General features: G+C 37.0%; 1 protein-coding gene across 3 annotated transcripts in view; it reads right to left on the bottom strand.

Moving 5' to 3' along the window:
* SLC39A12 (solute carrier family 39 member 12) overlaps nucleotides 1-17771 on the bottom strand; it is a 36855-nt gene extending 19084 nt beyond the window's left edge. For all 3 annotated transcript variants that reach the window (XM_069776345.1, XM_069776352.1, XM_009930198.2), the window contains exons 1-6: nucleotides 17672-17771; nucleotides 16201-16553; nucleotides 11998-12279; nucleotides 9288-9495; nucleotides 6665-6867; nucleotides 2668-2839 (exon numbers count right to left, since the gene is read on the bottom strand). In XM_069776345.1, coding sequence (XP_069632446.1) covers nucleotides 2668-2839; nucleotides 6665-6867; nucleotides 9288-9495; nucleotides 11998-12279; nucleotides 16201-16470 — 1135 coding nt within the window. In that variant the 5' untranslated portion in view covers nucleotides 16471-16553; nucleotides 17672-17771. The remainder of the gene's footprint in view (nucleotides 1-2667; nucleotides 2840-6664; nucleotides 6868-9287; nucleotides 9496-11997; nucleotides 12280-16200; nucleotides 16554-17671) is intronic.
* Nucleotides 17772-19758: the final 1987 nt, after the last annotated feature.

The following is a 19758-nucleotide window of genomic DNA, read 5'->3' as shown; positions in this document are numbered from 1 at the left end:
ACTGGGATTTTTGGAAGGTTGCTCTTATAATTCTTCAGAGTTACATGCTGCTCACATTTCCAACCTTTTGCACAACATGAATCCTGATTAATCTGCATGAAAGTCTTATGATGGAGGTAAAACACTGATGAGAAACAGACATAAAGGAACTAATGCCAGAATATTTGAAAGTGTCACTTAATGTTTCACACTTTAATAGCATTGCAAGTGTTCAGCACCTCATAAAATCAGACAGTAAATTTCACAGACTGCACATCCAAATACAAGGGTATAGTAGATATTTATGGAAGGTCAGGCCTTGGTGACTTAGCCAAACCAGCACAGTCTGTCAGTAAAATAGAACTGAGAATAAAATTAATGAGCCTATGCTCAGGTCACTAGGTCACACATAGGTCAAACATGAAGTCCTTTGTCTGGCTCAAGCCAGTAGCAGTGTCCCTGTGGTCATGGAAACCTTCCTTTGCCAAAAAGCACAGGGAAAGGGCTGCAGAAAGGGCTCTTATTAATTCCATTCTGTGTTTGAATAGTTCAGCTTTTCTCAGCTACACAGATCTCTCACCTTTATGAGATCACTAAAATGTCATTGACCAGGCTGATGGCCTTAGACTTGGGCAAATCTCACTCAACTGTGAATTTGCCATGAACCTTGTATAAGACCTAGATAAGCTCCTTTCCTTCTTTGTCCCTTGATTCCCCATCTGAAAAATGGGCATATGTGTGTAGCATAGAAAAGATAAAAGCAGTAAAGACTGCAAGGTGTTCAGGTAAAGAGAAGAGAGATAACATAAGAAAGAAGGACTGCTGCCTGCTGGGGAGCTATAATGATTCTTCCTATTCTGTATGTTTCTTTCTCCTATAATCATTCTTGATGTCCATGAGTTTCCACCATGCCCTTATCTAACATGTTTTTTTAATTCACACTCATAGTTCAATTAATTTGTACACCATGGAATGATAGCTCAGCTCATTCTCACAAGCTGCTTAACATGTGTAGCTTAAAGTACAGACAGAATTTAGAGATGGAAAGTGCTGCTCCATAAGGATTGTTGGCCAGCAGTGTGTGGGGAAGGCTTATAAGCTCCTAAAAGATCTAGTCATCTAGAGCTGGCCACGTAGATATTAGGATAAAGGTACTGAAGGCATTGATTTGTAGCCTAAAAGTGCTGCTCTAAATGCAGATGATTATGGCTAGATGCCCCTTCCTTTTTGCTCACTCCTGGCTCTCAAATCCCCCACCAGAAATTAATGTCCCCTGTAATACATCAGAACACCTAGGTTTGTAACCACTTTCCAGATATCACTGGTTTAAAGTAAAAACAAAACCAGGAAACACATTAATCATAGAATCATAGAATCGTTTAGGTTAGAAAAGACCTTTAAGATCAAGTCCAACCATCAACCGAACACCACCATGCCCACTAAACCATGTCTGAAGTGCCTCATCTACACTTTTTTTGAACACCTCCAGGGATGGTGACACCACCATTTCCCTGGGCAGCCCGTTCCAATGCCTGACAACCCTTTCAGTAAAGAAATTTTTCCTAATGTCCAATCTAAACCTCCCCTGGCGCAACTTGAGGCCATTTCCTCTCATCCTATCGCTTGTTACTTGGGAAAAAGAGACCAACACTCACCTCACTACAACCTCCTTTCAGGTAGTTGTAGAGTGATAAGGTCTCCCCTCAGCCTTCTTTTCTCCAGACTACACAACCCCAGTTCCCTCAGCCACTCCTGATAAGACTTGTGCTCCAGGCCCCTCACCAACTTGGTTGCCCTTCCCTGGACACGCTCCAGCACCTCCATGTTTTTCCTGTAGTGAGGGGCCCAAAACTGAACACAGTACTCGAGGTGCGGCCTCACCAGTGTCAAGTTAAGTGCTGATTAAGAAGGCCTTAGGTCAGGTCAGATTCAGTGTTTTTTTTTCAAGACGGTGGACTAGGGAATGGTTACAGGAGAAGTTGAATCAGCAGAACAGATGGGGCAGAAATCCCTGGAAGCAGTGGCATGTGAGGGCTACAACTGCAACTGGGAACAATCTGATTATACTCTAACTCAGTTCTTGTTCCAGCTCTGTCACACAAGTCCTGCTGCCCATGTGATTGGTTTTCTGGTTGTTTTTCTTCCCACAGTAGTATCCCCAAAGCTTCTCTGCTGTAAAATATCACAACATGAAAAACTAGCAACAATTTTAAAACTAGCACAGAACTTAATTATATCAAGCATTTTCCACATCATGGTATAAAATGCCAGCTAACATAACCTTGGGGCTATATGTAAGAGCAATGAAATGATTCCAGTATAAACCTGGTGGAAATTTCACAAAATAGGTCATTACTGCCCAGCAACCCACTGATAAGGACCTGTCATGGCTCACCTGCTGCCTACATCAAGCAGCCCTCTAAGAAATGAAGAAAAAGCTTAAAACTTTACACATTGAAATAGAATTCTAATATAAAATTGAGACCATTGAATCCCCTCAATTCTCAATACAGTACTATTATCCGACAGGTATGCTATGAAATTACAGAGTGCATAAATTATGGAGTGCATAAATCTCATCATGTTTTGGTTTAAATATATTAATGAATGAAATGTCTCCAGAAGTTAGGCCCCTGCATCCCTTTATCTGAATTTTCACAATACTTCACTGATAACAACATAACTCACTTTCCAAAGTTGTTGGTGGAAGCTTTGTCTGGTTGGAGTTAGGAAGCTGACATGAACAACTTAATAGTTGCTGAATGATAGCTGGACTGATTTGCTTGAAGTGGTCCTTAGAAATGGAGGAAGAACTGTTTTTAAAAAATATCTTCACAAGTTCATTGGCAGAGAAACAAACCTATGTAGAAAAGTATATACAGTTACTGAATATGTTGCATATACCTGCATTTAATGCTGAGGTTAAAAATGGAATCTGAGAAGAACACAGGGTTATACAGCCTGGAAAAAACCTGTTTTCCGTACACTCTTTTCTGGTTAAATTACTTTAATTACTTCAATTACTTCTAATTCTTTTTTGGTTTTCCAGTTAAAACTTGATACTACTATATATTTCAGAAAGATCAGAACCTTTGGGATGAAGTAGCACAATTTCTATTGAAGCCTGTTAATGTCATGAGGATCTGACACAATAATATCTCTAAATATTTTATTGTCATATGTGCTAACAAAAATATTTTAATGCTAACACAAATCACATTCCTAGCTATTAATATAAGACTGCATTAACAGCAACATTATTGCTATTAATGTAAGATACTGCCTGTATCAAGGCAGTACTGAAATTTGTCCTTGTGCTGCATCTTTACGAAGATATGGAACTAAATTTTTTTTTTTAATTCTTTTAACAATAGCATGTCACTTTAAGGTCAGCAAACTAGATGTTATGTAGTCTAAATTTGGTCTAAAGATTACATAATAATTGTATTATTAGAGCTACTTAAGAGTTTCAATACTTTTTATTCTTGTTAGAAATGTTTCTTTGTCGAAAAAAAGAATTTTTCTTGGGAACATGTATATTTTGAAAAATTTTAATGAAGAATTGGTTTTTCATCTCCAGGATAAAATTCTAGCGAGCAGTTAGCATTAGAACCGTTCTAGTGGCAATTTCTGCAAGAACTTCTAAAAAGAAGATGTCCAGATCAAATATGCTATTTTACTTAAAGGAATAATCTTCATTTCTTAATCTCATGTGATTGGTTGTGATTCAATTAAAAAATAATATTTGTTTCTTTCATTTAAATGAAGAAATGGGCTGACAAGACCTTCATGAAGATCAGCAAAGAGAAATCTATTGCACTTCAAACAGAATAACCCCATGCATCAGTAAAGGCTAGGAAAAACTGACTGGAAGGAAGCTTTACAGAAAAAGCCCTTGGGGTCCTCACAGACAACTTGAACGTGAGTCACCAGTGTGCCCTTGTGACAGTGAAGGCTAAGTGCATACTGGGCTGCATTAGCAAGAGTATAGCAAACAGGTAGTGGAAAAAGATGATCGCCCTCTACTCAGGACGTATGAGGCCACATCTGGACTATGTCCAGCTTAATAACCAGCAGTACAAGAAAGACATTGGCAAATTGGGGGAAGTCCAATGGAGGGCCACCAAGATGGCTAGGGAACTGCAGGACATGATGTGCAGGAAGAGGCCGAGGGATCTGAGTTTGTTCAGTTTGGAGAAGAGAAGGTTTGGGGGGTATCTTAAATCTTTAACTATCTAATGGGGGCTATAGGGAAAATAGAGCCAGAGTCTTCTCAGAGGTGTACAGCAAAAGGATGAGAGTCAATAGGTATTAGTTGCAGGAGGCAAAATTCCAATTTGCTATAACAAAAAAAACCATCAAAACAAGGGCAATAAAGCACTGATACAGGTTTTCCAGAAAGACTATAGAATCTCCATCTTTGGAGACATTCAGAATTCAACTGGACGCGGCCATATGAAACTTGATCTGACTTTGACATTGGCCTGTTTTGAGAAGTAGGATAGACAAGATGAGGTCCAGGATTACTGTGAACCTAAATTTTAATGTGATTTTGTTATCAGGAATTTTAAATGAAAAAGGAAGATCTCATCTGGAAAATAAACTGTCCACCCACACATAAAAAAAATAGTTCTTAATGCTTATTTAGTAAAAAGTTCTTGTAAAACTTGAGGCATGAGGACCCGCATCTTTTCCAGTTGCAAGACCTAGCCTTTTAAGCTTTTTAACATACAGAGGCAGAGCACTAAGTCTCCATTAGTAAAGCAACTATATGTGTACTCCTGGAGGATGATACTGAAGAAACAAGTAAATAGAATTTGCATATTCTCATATGAAAAACTGGATGGATGGATGGACAGATGGATGGATGGATGATTTTGTTTCCAAAATCCATGTTTCTTTAATGAGGAGTAATAAATTAATACATACAATATTGTGAGATAGTTTAATGGAACTTAATATTATTGCTTTTATTAGATCATCTGCTACTTTTTTTATATGCATTTTTTAAATCAGTAGAGACAATGATGACTTAAAAAGAAAGCAGTGACCTTTTCTCTGTGATAATGTTTCAAAATGTAACTCCTATCTAAAAATCAAATTACAGATCTTAATGTAGTTAGCAAACACAAGCCATAAATGAGTCAATGCCTAATATGCAGCAGCATCTGTTACTAATGGAGCACAATGGCTATCATAGGTTTGTACAGAAAGCAGGAGACAAAATTATCAACACAACACTGAAACACAAAGCCTTCTAATGGAATGATATGTCAAAGAAAATAGACATAGCTAGAAAGTAGAGGAATGGAATAAACCCAAGAAACTAGGAATTAATACGGAAGATAAATTCTCTTCTCTCCAGATGTTTCTTTATGATTTTTTTTCATCTGTACAGAATACTTGGCTCAGTTTGACTCCCAAGCCTCAGATAACTCCCCTGCACACTTATCTTTTGAGTTACAGTCAGTATCAGAAGTTCAATTATAAATTCTTCTATTGCTGGAGAACAATTTTACTTCTTGTAGAGATAGTTATCACTACTGATTTCTGTCCTTCATAATTTAAAATTAATATGAAACACATTTAAAATGACCTTCATTTAAAATTATTTTCAGACCCCATTACATGCCTCTTCATGCTGATCAGCATGATTCTCTTGTGGTCAGCTGGAAAGGAATAAACATATTGATAGAGTCTGTATTCCAAATGCAATAAAATTAAACAGATAAATATCTATCAGAATGGCATTTAACCAGATGCCATTTGTCTCAATTCCACACCATAAAATGACCACACAGAAAAAGTCAATTGCACATCACTTATTCTCCTAAATGGAGAAGAAACAATTTAAGTTAACTCAAAGACAATGTAAAGAACTGACAACAATAGAAACATATTCTTTGAAGTATATATTTCAAATATATATGTCAAAATATATAGAAGGTATATACTTTGAAGTTTCCTTTTTTGTCTAAGGAATGTCTTCCAGTCTAAAGGATGGAAGTCAGTTACCATCTTAATCATTGTGATAAACAAAATTTATTTATTTTCAAATATTTAGGATAAGGATAAAATCACCTGCATTGAGCCACTGTCCTTCAAAGCCCTCAAAGAGGATACTGGGTAGTAGCTAAAGTTCTGTTCTATAGACTCTATACTTTCTAAAGGAGGCTTCTGGACTCCATAGATGGCTATTAAAAGCATTTGGAAATGCCCAATCTTCAGTATACAGAAGCCTTTTAAAAAAAACTTACACAGAAACCTTAATTTACTTTTTTTCCTTAGTACCGAACACTCATTCTGTCTACAAGATCACTTAAGTGGCCCTAGAAGCTCTGCAACATAAGAGCACAAGAAATCTCTAATAAATGTGTGAAAGCATTGAAGCCATGGTACTACAGTCCTCTGTTTCTTGAAGAAACACCTGGTTCCATGGAACACTAGCCATTCTGTTAGCCCCTCCCAGCTACTTTAATCACACATTCAACATCCATAAAGTTCTTCCGGCAATTAATATTTAAACAAACATAACTGTATAAAAATATATTTTAATCAGTATCTACATGACTTTTTGAAACTAATAAATTTTACCTCAGAAATAATGTAGTGTTTGCAAACCAATTTGAACTTTTATTACTGAAATTCTGTAACCAATACTATAACAACATAAAAAGAAATTAACCTGGTCCCAATCTGTGCTCCTTTCACGATCTTCAATATAACCTTTCAGATAGTCTCCTTTTGTATGGTTTCCTTTGACTAGAATATTTCTGGTTCCAATATCTCTGATTGCCATACTATAACGTCGTCTTTTGTGACTGTGGAATTGTCCATTTACAGTGCAGGTCTTTTTGGCTGCGAGCACATTTAGTAGTTGTTCTAGTTCTAGTAATTCATTAGAAAACAGATATGTTACCATGGGAAAATACACACTTGAAAAGATAAAACCAAAAGTTACTGTTAAGATTTTGTTAGTTGTAACATTAATTCAACCTCATTTTAATACTTTTTTCTCTCCCCAGTTTGGTACTGTAGGGAATTTCCGCTTAATAGCTCTAGAAGTTCAAGACACCTATGTACTCAGCCTTTCCTTCTTTACAGTACCACACTCAGATGTTTTGCCTATGACTATCTCAGAGGAACAGATGTGACAGGAAGGCAATTTATCTTCCATTTAATCATCGAAGTCTGCCAAAGTTATCTACAAACTACTGCTAAATAGCTTCACTGTTCTTCAAATTTTCCTGTGTAAATGTAACACCATGCTAAGACGCCATGGCCAGGGTAGTCCAGAAAGACAGATCCTTTATCGGGTGTCCTGAAAGCAATCCTCAGGATGCTATGCTGCCCTTCGCACTCCAGAAGTGGAACATGGGGCAGCAGATTTTCTCTCTCCTGTGGTGAATCTGGAAGCATGCCTGTTTACAGCACTGAAGTAGGAAGGAGGGAGCCCTAATCCAAACCTGAGACAATGCAGGGATGCATCCCATGACATAGCTTGAGTGTGGTGGGTCTGCCTGCTAATGAAATAAATGCTGGGTTATAGGAGGAGGCGTGCTCTAGCCTGTCTTACTTATCACCTTCCTTCACCCCTGCATTTTCAAGATGAAGCCATAGTGATAGTTTCTATAAACCTGAGTTTGTCCATTTGAAACAAAAGCAGGCCACAAATTAATTTCAAAGCCATTTAGATCAATGAGATTAAGAATGTTTCCATGAGATAATGCTTTATTTTTTAATGGTGTTATTCAGGAAAAGCAAATGGAATAATCTTAACGGTAAATCTTACAAAAAGGCTTGTGGTAAGTTGTTTGTCTGTTTTCTTTGTCTTGAGCAAACAGATCTGAACAGAGCTGAATCTAGATTTGTTTTCTAAATGTAGTCAACTCTGGGGTTTTTTTTTCCATGCTGCCAGTTCCTTGCCCTTTCCTGCAGTTACTATTAAGTATTTAAATAAATTTAAAGGGACAATTTAATTAGCTTAGGCTTAAAATATACTTACACTGTAACAAACTGATTAAGAATATTTTTTTGTTTCTCTCAATGACACCCTAACTCCACCAACCATAAAGTCTTGCTATTGTCGTCACTGACACCTGGATTTCACCATTTATAGCTATTTAGTAGCACTGTGCCCAGATGGTTCCATCCATTCTTGTGAGTCTATTATTTTAGAAGATCTGGCTTAGCAAATTTAAAGGAAGGGTTTTGCTGCAAAACCAGTTTATGCAAGAACAATCTAAGAGTCCAAGTTTAGGGCTGAGGCTTTTGTTCTTTTTTTAATTATTCACTTCTGCGATTCAATGTACTTCTGTGTAACCTAAGAGTGGTAAAAATGTTTTTACCTGTGCTTAATTCAAATTTTTAAGCTGTTTTAACCCATACTTAATGTAACTTTTTAAAAGTGCTTTGAAAAGCTTGTAAAGTGTTGCTATTCTTAGTTACCACAAACAGGGAAAAGCAGATGTCTTTTGTAATAACTTTCTAAATCTACAGTAGGCCCCTGAGTTGATGGTTTAGCTTCTTAAATTGCTACGCATGCAGAGTCTTTTACAGAACATAATAGCAGCTGCTGAGAGCTCAACACTTGTGTTTTCTATTCTTTTTTTCAATTTTTGGACGACTCAGAACTCTCCTATACTTGTATTTATTTATGGTTAAGTAGCATTTCTGATACATCTAGTAACAGAGCTCCTGAAGAAAATGAACTTTGCATATTCCAGACTCACTGACTGGGTACTAAGATCAGAAGGTGGGTAGGGAAGCACAAACCACAAAGATGTTTTCAGGTACAGCAGGCAGGTATCAGAGAGCATTTGGTCAAAACAGAGTGGCCTGTATCTATTTCATCTCTGCTGGGGGTACATCTACACTGAGGTGTGAGTGACTAAGGTGCCTAATCTGGCTACCATACATGAATTATCCCATCTACCCCTAAATGAGTCTTGCAGTGTATAAAGATCTGCATAAAGAAGCAATGTAAATGAGGCCCCAGTGAACTGTACCCTCACAGCTAGATTGCCACTCTCAGAGCTCTTTTGGGTAGTAATTAAGTAATAAATTAATGGGATGGCACACATTTAATAATCTCAGTAACAATTTGTTTTATACCTCTCAGAGAATTATCAAAATAAGGAGTTTACTTTCCAATCTTGTTTTTAAATTTAGAAGAGACTACTTAACAGCTCTAAAATGAAATGGCATTTAAATCTAAAATGAAGTACAGTAAGTCCTTTAGGCACTTAAAGATAGCTTACATCAAATATGTGTTGCAAAAGTTAACTAGAGATGAATAAATAGCTTACCTGTCACTTGGAGCTCAGTGGTACTGTTTAGAGAACTGAAAATATATTTTATAAAGAATTCAGGGGAGGGCAAACTTGCTTTCCCCATACAGACTCCTTGGAGAGCCAGAGTAATGATTAAAGCAGCCAGGCGTGGAAGAGTGTTTTCATCAGCACCATCTCTGTCCATTATATCAGCATTTTTCTCCAGAATACTCACATCGACACACTGAAATCAGGAGAAAACAGCATGAAGACAACCCTGGTCACCTACATTTAAATTATCAGAGTGACAGGAGGAGAAACTGGAGATAACACTTCCCCAGACAGCCAGAGTAGAAAAAATACTAAGATTAAAGCTCTAATTGACAGCAGGACAGCAAATGCAAAACAGCGGACATTTCCAGGAGAACAGGCATAGAATAAAAAACCTGAAATTTTACTCAGTGTCTGATGGGGAAGAAGTACAGTCCTTCATTCCTTAGTGTTATTTTCACGCTGTTGCTATTATTCCTGTGTCCTCCTCAACTGCATCTATATCTACTTCCAGAAAGTGGCAGAAAAGGGAGGAATTTTTGTTAAGGCACAAGAAATTGACTCAATACAGACTTTAACTCTTTATCTCAAACTTCAGAAAGAACTCTCTTAATGTTTTTAGTTCCCTATCTATTAAATGGAATCCAAAATTTGTTATGGGGCAGTTACCTGGGGACAATATGGAAAGATATAATTCTGCAGATAAAGGGTGACTTCCCTGCTGGGTGACCAAACAGGAGCAGTAGGCAGTTGTGTATACCCATGTGTGTGGATGTGTGCAGGTCTGAAGTGAGGGAGCAGGGTACAGCTCTCTCAGTTACCTGGAAACTTATCCCTGTTTTCTTCCATTTCTGCCTTTCTTGTTTATTTTCACTGCAAACGGTTGGGGTTTGAAAGAAACAAAAAAAAAATGGTGAAAATTATTTAAGTTCATTTGTCTGTAACCGATATTAACTAAATTGAAAAGTCAACTAGATGAGCCAGTACAGTAATAATTTATTTTATACCTACTCATCTCTCAATATATGCCTTAAACACTGCAGAGAGGAGGCTGGCATTTCTTTTCCTGTCCATCTATTATACATTTAAATTTCCACAACCCAAAATTTCATCCCTCATTTCAAATAATATATTATTTGAATAAGATTAATAATTATGACTGAGAAGAGGATATTTTCTGTGAAACCAAAACATATAAAGAGCCACTAAAAATGCTTTTCTTCTATTACTACCCTGTGTCATCAGCCATTTTCCATAACTCAAGTGTTGTGATTCTAAGCATTAGATAGTCTATAATGTTCTGAGTATCTTTCATAAAAAAACCCCTGTTTTCCCCCGTGTCAGTGAGCAGTGAAGTCTCAGTTACTGAAAAGGCTTGACAACTGATTATACTGCCAGCATAAACAAACAGACCACACAGTAAAGCAGTTTATGGATTGTTATTCTACCTTGACATGCCAAATACCCACCGATGCCTCTTTACAGTTGCCCAGATACCATTGGAGTTCTTGGAAATCAGCACGTTCACCAAGACTCAGAACCAAAAGTACTGGTCAATGAATAATTTATGATGGGAAACGATTACACAAAGAACACAGAAAGAGGAACTGGAGGCCCTCAACATCCTGCTGCACAGCCAGGACTCCTAGCCATCTTCTGTTTGCGTAGGAAACTCTACTACAGTATGGTGTAAATTAAAATCTAATGAAATGAAAAAGAAAAGGGCAAATTCAAACTTTGCAATAAACCAAATTTAACTGTATATTATGAACAGTTCTAAGGGGCTTTTCACAGGAGGTCAACCTGTACTTTAGGAGTTATCAAATCTGGCAAAAACTTATTTTATTGTCCATTACAAGGAAAAAAGTTTTTCTTTTGATTGTGAACTCTAGAATATTATTCTATTATTTTATAGACCCTACTTGAGATAAGGAATAATAAACAGTGGTGAGAAAACTCACTGCATATTTCCTGACTTAGAAAGGATGTCTTCAGCTGAATATACTTAGTATGCTTTTTTATTTTTTAAACTTTAAATTTAAGCTTATCTATATCAGTCTTTCTACAAGGCATACTCGTGCTGGTAGATAATTAATCACAAATGTATGTGTCCCAGCTGAAGGAAACCATCATATCTTTGGACAGATTCCTTATTCCACCCTGCTTTGGATGGACATGGAAGTGCAGGCCCTGGCAAGGATTTCATCACAGCAAAATGATTCAACATCTCTGCTATACAGCCAGATCAGTTTTGGAGCTGTTCTGCTTTATACCATTTAAATACAATCACTGCTAGTATATCTACACTAGTAAATACAAGAGATGAGAAAGTATTTTCTGTCCTTGAAGCGAAGCGTAAGGTCTTGCATCCACACAGCTATGCTCTTTTCCATCTGCCCTAAGCAGAGCAACTGCATCTAAATTACCTATTAGGAATGGTCCCTAATACACACTATCTCTCCAACCATGTCCCAGAGGACTCTGGAAGTGCTAGGTAGCACATGCCAAAAGCAAGTCAAGGAGAAGGCTAGTATTAAACATCACATACAACAAAAGACCAATGTTCAGCCTGTGCCCTCACACTGTTATTTACCAGTTTTTTGGGGGACCATGATACTGACACAATGTCTGAACTAGCTTAAAGGCATTATATCACTAACAAATATGAAGTTATTTTTACTTATGTTTTCTTTACCTGGGTTTCAGAAGTTTTAAAATGTTGTCTTACTGCAGCCAAAATATCTTCAGTTTCATTCCGTGAAAAATAATAACAGTCTTCATCATGTCTTAAACTGAGCATACTCTGTAGGTAAAATTTATAATCCTTATTATTCAAGCTGAGTTCTGAAGAACACACATCTCTATGATGAAGAATGTAGTATAGAAGAATAAGAGAAATTCTCTCAAAAACTTCTTCGCTGAGATGGTCTTCTAAATCTCCACCAGCTATTAGTAACAAAGCCTCTGGTTCAAGGCACTGTGAAAACATAAAAATAAATGGAAATTCAACTCAAGTAACACATTGCCAGTCATCTGCAAATACAGTTAGAGAGGAGAACAGAAGTCAACTCTTATACTTAAGGGATCGAACCTATGCCTACACAGATGCAGGCTGATGGAATGGCAGGAGGAGGATGCAGTTAATTCATTGCAGTTCTATGGCTGCAAGATCTCACCGTGTTTTTTTCCGGACCCCCTTCTGGTTTTAAGAAATGTCAAGTATTCAAGGGATTTAAGATTTACTACAAAACAGGACTAAATCTGATCAATCATTGTAGAGAATTGAAAGTCTTCCACTGGCTTCAACAGATTATGTTTCTGGTTATAAATATATTAGATAAGGGCTAGGGCTATTCATATTTTCACCCATGCATTCTGTATGTGTTTATACTACAAGACAAAGACCGTATCTGGACTGTAGTTAATTCAGGATATGTAAACAGAAGTTATATCATATTTAATGCACTGTTAAGAGACTTAATTGACCCTGCAATCATACAGCTATTTTTATTTTTTCTCAGTTAATTCTGTAAACTGGAACAATTCATCCCAGTGCATAGAGCCAGCACAAGGTCTTCAACACCATTTAGTCCTCTAAATGCATTTCAAGAGGGACTGAAATCATATACTCACTCTGTGCAGGCATTCTATCTGAGCACAGATTTTTTTAATGCATATATATATATATAAAAACCCCTCCATTTTTCTTGATACAAAGACACTTTCTAGAAACTTTTGCCAGCTCAAGCAAAAGTCAGTCTTTAAAATTAGACCAGAATACTAATAGAGCTCTATGTCAGGCTATGGGAAATAAGATACTGAATTCCAGAATAAAGAATCTTTCTTGAAGAGATCCTGTAACTGTTGTCATTCATTGTGCAGCTGGTTTTTTCCAACTGGCTCCTTTCCAAGCATGTTATAGCCATGTCAGCTACTCTCAACTATTATGGTGGAGCAGCCAGACTGTATATTTCAGAGGGGAAACTACCACACATGAACATACTATGGGAAGATCAAAACTGCACTCTAATAAATTCATGAATCCAGACAGAACCTAGTTTGTCAGACTAAATTGTTTGTGGCTATGAGCATGACATGTTGGTCGGTGTGGCTCACCTTGTATGTTCGTTCATTTTCCTACACAGAAGCTGAGTAGAGTCAAATACACATTGCCATGTTCAGAAGCCAATGTTCCTTGGAGGAATTGAGAGCTGCTGCTTTTTAACAGAAATAATTCTAAGAAAAATTCTCACAAATGCTGTCTAAAAAAAAGAGAACTGTGGATGGTAATTGCCAAATTAGATATTTATACCTGTAAATAAACTAGATTACAGTATGATCCACTGTGCCCTGCCTAAATTGTATCAAGATATATAATTCTTTTTCAAATGCATGTCTCTGAGCATTAGTATTTGGGCTAGGAGGAATATAGCTATTCTGTTTTCTGTCCCAAAAGACCTCAAGTTAGTCAGCCAGCCTTTTCAAACACTCAATAGTAATATAATAAACATACTGCATGTAGTGGAAGGTTTTCAAGGACTTCTATACCATTTCAAAACCCAGTGAGGATAAATTGTAATCAGCAAGGCTGTTGTTTTGCTCTTGCAAGGAAGATGACTGAAAAGGAAATTGGAAGGAAGCAGGTGTGTTGTAAAAGATGCAGCTACTCCATAGTATATGGGTAACCTATAGACAGTGACCCTTGAAGAGGTATCAAGAGAATATAAATTGGTTCATCACTGGTTACTTTGCTATTACTAATATTTTAAGGCATAACCATCTCCATGGCCTTGGTTTAGAAATGTGTATTTGCTATGAAAAAGAGGCCAACTTTGAACCTGGCCACTGAACACTGAGTTTCTTTTGTATAAGAGGCCAGAAGTTAGAAAAAATTATCTTACCACTGCAAGAAATATATTACTTTTGTGTGCTTAGGAGATAAAGCAGTGTCAGATGCCATTCAACAGCTGCCAGCCCCTGCTCAAAGAGTCTTGGGGCCAATATGTAACAAACAAACCAAAAAAGGGTCTAAAAAACTGTTAAACTTCACTGCTTTTAAATACCCATTAGAGACATTATTAAAAAAGAAAAAAAAAAATCTGAAAAGAAAGTCATGTGAAAGGTTGGACCAGATGATCTTTCCAGGTCCCTTCCAACCTGGGCTGTTCTGTGATTCTGTGACTGGAATCCTGGATTTAGAAGGGAAAGTTGAGTCTGAAATCAATTAGTTATTCCCTACAAGTATGGGGAAAAAAATGCCAAGCTAAGGTCGGGCATTCTGTTTCAAATTTTGACCGTCTTGAAGGATACTGCTTCTTGCACAGTTTTTGCTATCTTGGTTTACCAAATCTTGTTAAATCATCTTGGAAGATTTCAGCACAGTGGGCTGTGGGCTGCATGTGACTGAAGATGCTGTCTCTCTTTCATGGATTTTCTATAGACAACGGACTTCATGTGGCACTGGCAGCGCAGGACGTGTGCGGTGTTACTGACACAGCCAACACTGAGAAGTACTGAAAATAGTGAAAGTACTCAAATTCTTCCCACAGGAAATTTCCAAGACGAAGCCTAAACAGGGTGGAAGTCCTGACCAAAGTAAGTTTCACTTAGATTTCTTCCATCCAAGGACGCAGTGGGCATGCTATCCACAAATACAAGAAAAAATACAGCAATCCAGAGAAGCAAAACAAAGAGGGAGAAAAGAAGGCCTAGACCCCTGTTTTGTGAAGTTTAGGAGGACTCTATACTCATTACTGTTTAATACATTCTCAGCTTTTGATACGGGTCCATATCTGGTACGTACCCATTGCCTATAATTGCAAAGAGAAAAACTACACAATCATCTCCTTCATAAAAATTACCCATTTAGGGAATAACAGGCCCTACATTATTTATGTATGAGATTTCACATTGGCGCTTATATGAAAAATGGAAGTGTTTGCAGAAGGGGCCAATTAAGTGAGTAGTTGTCTACTGCACAGGAGAAAAAGACCTCTGTTTCATTGGCTTGGCACACTGCCAAGAATAGTATACTGTGAAAGCATTCACCTTTATGACCATCCTCATAATTCTGATATACAGTGACACTCTGCTGCATGTAGGTCACTGAACAATGCCAGAGCTAGAGTAACGTTAATCAAAGCCAAGACTGACCAAGCCCTTTGCAGCCCCTTTCAGCAAAGTTGCTCACTTACCACTGCCTCTGTCCTACCAAAACCTATGACTTTATAGTTCCTCTCTTTGTCAAATGAGGAATTGGTTCTGAAAATATTCTCAACTCAACTAGACAAACAAACCTTCTGTGATGCTGTACCTTGGACTATTTCCAGTTTCAATTTGGATTTGTGGATTCATTGTTCTGCCTTTGATTTTCCTTGACCTGAACCGGTTACCAAAAACCTCCCCTAAAACTTGAATATTTCAGTGAAGCAGCACATAAATCTGAGACAATCCTGTCTGGGTTTTATTTTTATGAACTAAAATCCAGAACAAAAAAAAAGTGGCAGAACTGGTCCCCAGTTTTCACCTATGTCTTGCCACAGTGGAAATCCTCTGCGATCCAAATTCAAGTTCATGCTTTTATAGTTAGATCAGGGTAAAGTAGAAAAATCTTTGTTGGAAAATAAACACTTGACAACTTTCAAAGAAAAATTATTACTGTTATACAACTGAAGCATGGCATTTTTAAGGAATGCCTGTCATGTTTTGAATATCTCTTCATGAGCTTAAACAATAAATAATTCAGAATGAAACAACTAAAGTAGGGACAATTTTTTGATGCAACAACAAGCCCTTCACATGTTTAGGTTTTGTATTCAGGAGAGTATCACTCTAATAAATAATTTTAAAACTCACTGACAATCCTGTAAAGATATCCCTCATTAATTGAAGCACTAACCAGATTACAATCCTCTTGCATGCCATAAATCCGCTGTGGGCACTCAGCTCTCTCCAGTAACATTTTGACCAGTTCTCGTGAGTGGTTCATGTGGAGCTCAGTGTTGTCAGCTGAAAGAACGCGTAAAACTTCCATCAGATAGCCTCGGCTGGGAGCATAGCTGCCATCCTGCCCATGCTCTTCCCCAGGCTGTCCTTCAGCAATGAGCACGCTGAATATGAAAGCAGAACATACCACGCCAAGAGCTGGATGCTTGGTCAGAAAACACATCTCCTCTTCCTGCAGTGCGTGATCTGCACTGAATGTTGAATTGTTGTTTGCACTTCACAGCTTAAACTTGAAACCTGAGGAATCTGAATGGTAAAGGGGAAAAAAACCCCAACCCCTTAATTAGTGTGAATGCAATATGTTTGAAAGGATTTATTAATTGGTTGGCTAAGCTGATTTGCAGTGACAAGCTGTTTTAGAACAACAGGGAGCCTGTAAGGGCTTTACAGCCCAGAACAGCAGGAAACTAAGACAACCATGGCCTTAAAACTTCTGTAGAATTACCAACAAGAGATTGACTCAAAGTGCCCTTCCCTCCTCATAAAAGTAAAGTGTATGGTTTTCATTTCAGTGTTATGTTATTGCATTCACTAATAATCCTCTTCAGTAAGAACAGGAAAATACCATAGCTTTCACTTTCATTCCATTGTGAAACAGGTTTTTAGTAGCAAAAATAGCTGTAAATAAAGATTACTATTCCAATTTTGATATAAATGTGCAGTAATTATGTTACACAGCAATGATATAGAGCAGGTTTTATTTTCAAAACACTTTACCAACATTACCAAACTCCAGCTACACAACACAAAACAAGAATGAACAGGATTTACTTAAAAATTAGTGATATTTTACGATCAGACAAAAAAGTTACAAAACTGAGGTCATAATTCATTCATAGAACTCAGTGAATAAAAAAACAAACACACCAGAAGCAACAAGTTTTACTTGTTAACTCTAGATGCAAAAGACATTTTGTACTGTAAATCTGTCTTGCCACTATGCTTCCTAATATACCATCGCCTCTGCTTTAACAATAATCTGTCTCAATATCAAAGTGAAAGAAACAGAAAAGAGTTTCACTTCTGTTTTCCACAAAGAGGTTTTCATTTTACTGATGGGCAGATGCTGGCAGTGACATACATTTTCAGATGATAATGCACATGTGTTAAACAGCCACACATAAGTTCACCTTCTTTTAACTGCAATATGATACGTGTGTGTCCTATTTTAAAGGAAACTCTGCTAACAAAGCATTTAAAATGAAAAAAGAACTACTTAATTCAAATCGGCATTCACTCAGATAAATGTTAGTATGTTTTTAGATGTTAGGAAATCTTTTGGTGTTTAGATATATTTTACTGTTAGCAATTAGGAATATGTATCGTTACGAGGATGCACTTATTTCTAAACATTATTTTCTTACCTTCTGAAGGGAAAAAGAATGCTTGTGTATCTAGCTTTGTGGCCTTCTGAATCCTCAGAAGTATTTAGCTGCTGGAAGCCCAATGTTTTTAAAATTCCTTGATGGTGCTCTGGAAGCTGAAGAGGATTAGTTTATTGCTGCCTTGAAAAGTTTTCAGTTGCTATGGAGAGAGCTGCTCTTAAGGTAACAATGGAGGTGGATAGGAATTAGTACATGTTCTTCTTGGCAAGTTCTAAGCATCACATTGTTGAATGTATTTCACATATTTTAGTATTTATCATTTTATGTAAACAGTCTCTATTTTAGCAGTGCAAGATGTATAAAATCTATTGAAGAATGTATTTCATTACAATGAATAATACATGCAAGCACTCTGTTCTCTACATTACATTATCTGATCAATTTTACAACAAACCTGAATTTCTTTTTTTCATCAAAACATTACTTCTTTTTGCAAATATGTGAACAGAATAGAAATAGAAATATTTTCAAGCACCTCCATAGAAAAATGTTATTTTTATTTGGGAAACACTGTCCATAGAGAACAGGCTCTTTCATCCCCACTTACTCTGTGCCACATTTGCACCAATTAAAAAAGCTGGGATAGCTCAGACTGCAGTGATAAAAAATTTCTTCCACCCACTCAGATTTTCCAGAGGGATGCTGTTACAAAGTTGCCATTTACGTCACCATGCCACTACAATACTACAGTACTGGAAGGTAGTGAAAACTGTCATGACTGACAGATTTCCAGAGCAACAGGTACAACAGTCATATCATTCTCCCACCTTCCAAGCCTTCCGTGCGGTAATGAAGAATTGACATCTCAGCTGGCTCAACAAATCCTGTGAAGCAGTAAGCCTGTAGTAATGGAAACGTCACAATTCTCTTTAAAGCTAGATTGACAAAAAATCCTGGGTTCTAAAACGCATGTAGTGTTTCTTACAAGGTGGTGAGCTCAAAGGCAACAGCCTTGTTTTAGTAAGGGTGAGAACTGGCAACTGATACTGACTGTAAAAAAAAATTAAACTGATAACACTAGCTTGAGGGAAGTGCAAAATATAAACAAATATTCTCAAAAATACAAAGTACAAGTACATGGAAGTATGTACAAACTCTTGTGTGATCAAGGCTGAGCTTTTTAAAAGTCAGTCCTACTACTAGATACTCAAGTACAAGCCCCTCCTCCAACGATTTGTATCAAATTCTCTTTTATTTTACTTCATAAATTACAAAAGTTAGTTATCAAACATGGCCAAATATGAAACTTTATGCAAACAAGAATTACAGAAATTTTAATCTCAAAAATTTATTTTTATATGAATGACTGAAAAGCAGAAACACATGATGATATGCATCTCCTCTAGCTTTTTTGCAATTTGGTCTTTGAAACAAAGTTAACTATGTCCAGATTTGTTCCACTAATAAAAATAATTCCTCAGATAATGAGGGAATAGCTTCCAGCATTTAATTCCAGGGATTGCTCAATCTCCAGACAAACACAGAATAGGTTTATCTGTATGTAATTTGGTGTTTTAATTACAAACTGAAACTAAGAATTCATTCTATCCAATTAAAGTGTACAGAGGGTGAATTGTTTCAATTTATTGAGAGAAGCTAACATTTAAAAACACATTTGATGATTTATAACTATTGAAAGCTGCTGAGAGAAGATTTACATAATAATACTGGCTATATTTTACATTAACATTTATATTACAGAGTGATGGTAAAAAAAGGAAACGTTCAGTGTATTAAAAAGCAACAGATAATAATTGGTACAGGGTACTATGACTGATTTCAAAGGAGAATTCACTTCCCTTTTTAAGACTAAGTGTTGCAAACATCCTCTGGCTTGTAAGTGAGTTTCTGAGTGGTGGCAAAATCACTCATGGTGACTCAAGCCTCAACCTCTGCTTTTACCCCTGACGCTGGAGCACTACCTGTGCTTTCACTCATGCCACTGTCATCAAATAACTTTTCTGTCTACACAGCACTTGGATTACTACTTTTGAAGTAATTGCTAGCATGGATTGCTAAGTCCTTTTTTCAAACCCTCCTCTAGTAGCATTATTCCCCTACTACCT

The sequence above is a fragment of the Haliaeetus albicilla genome, chromosome 2, assembly GCF_947461875.1.
Source record: "Haliaeetus albicilla chromosome 2, bHalAlb1.1, whole genome shotgun sequence".
Classification (NCBI taxonomy): domain Eukaryota; kingdom Metazoa; phylum Chordata; class Aves; order Accipitriformes; family Accipitridae; genus Haliaeetus; species Haliaeetus albicilla.
Note: the sequence above shows the minus strand (reverse complement) of the source record. Positions and strands in the feature narration are given on the sequence as shown.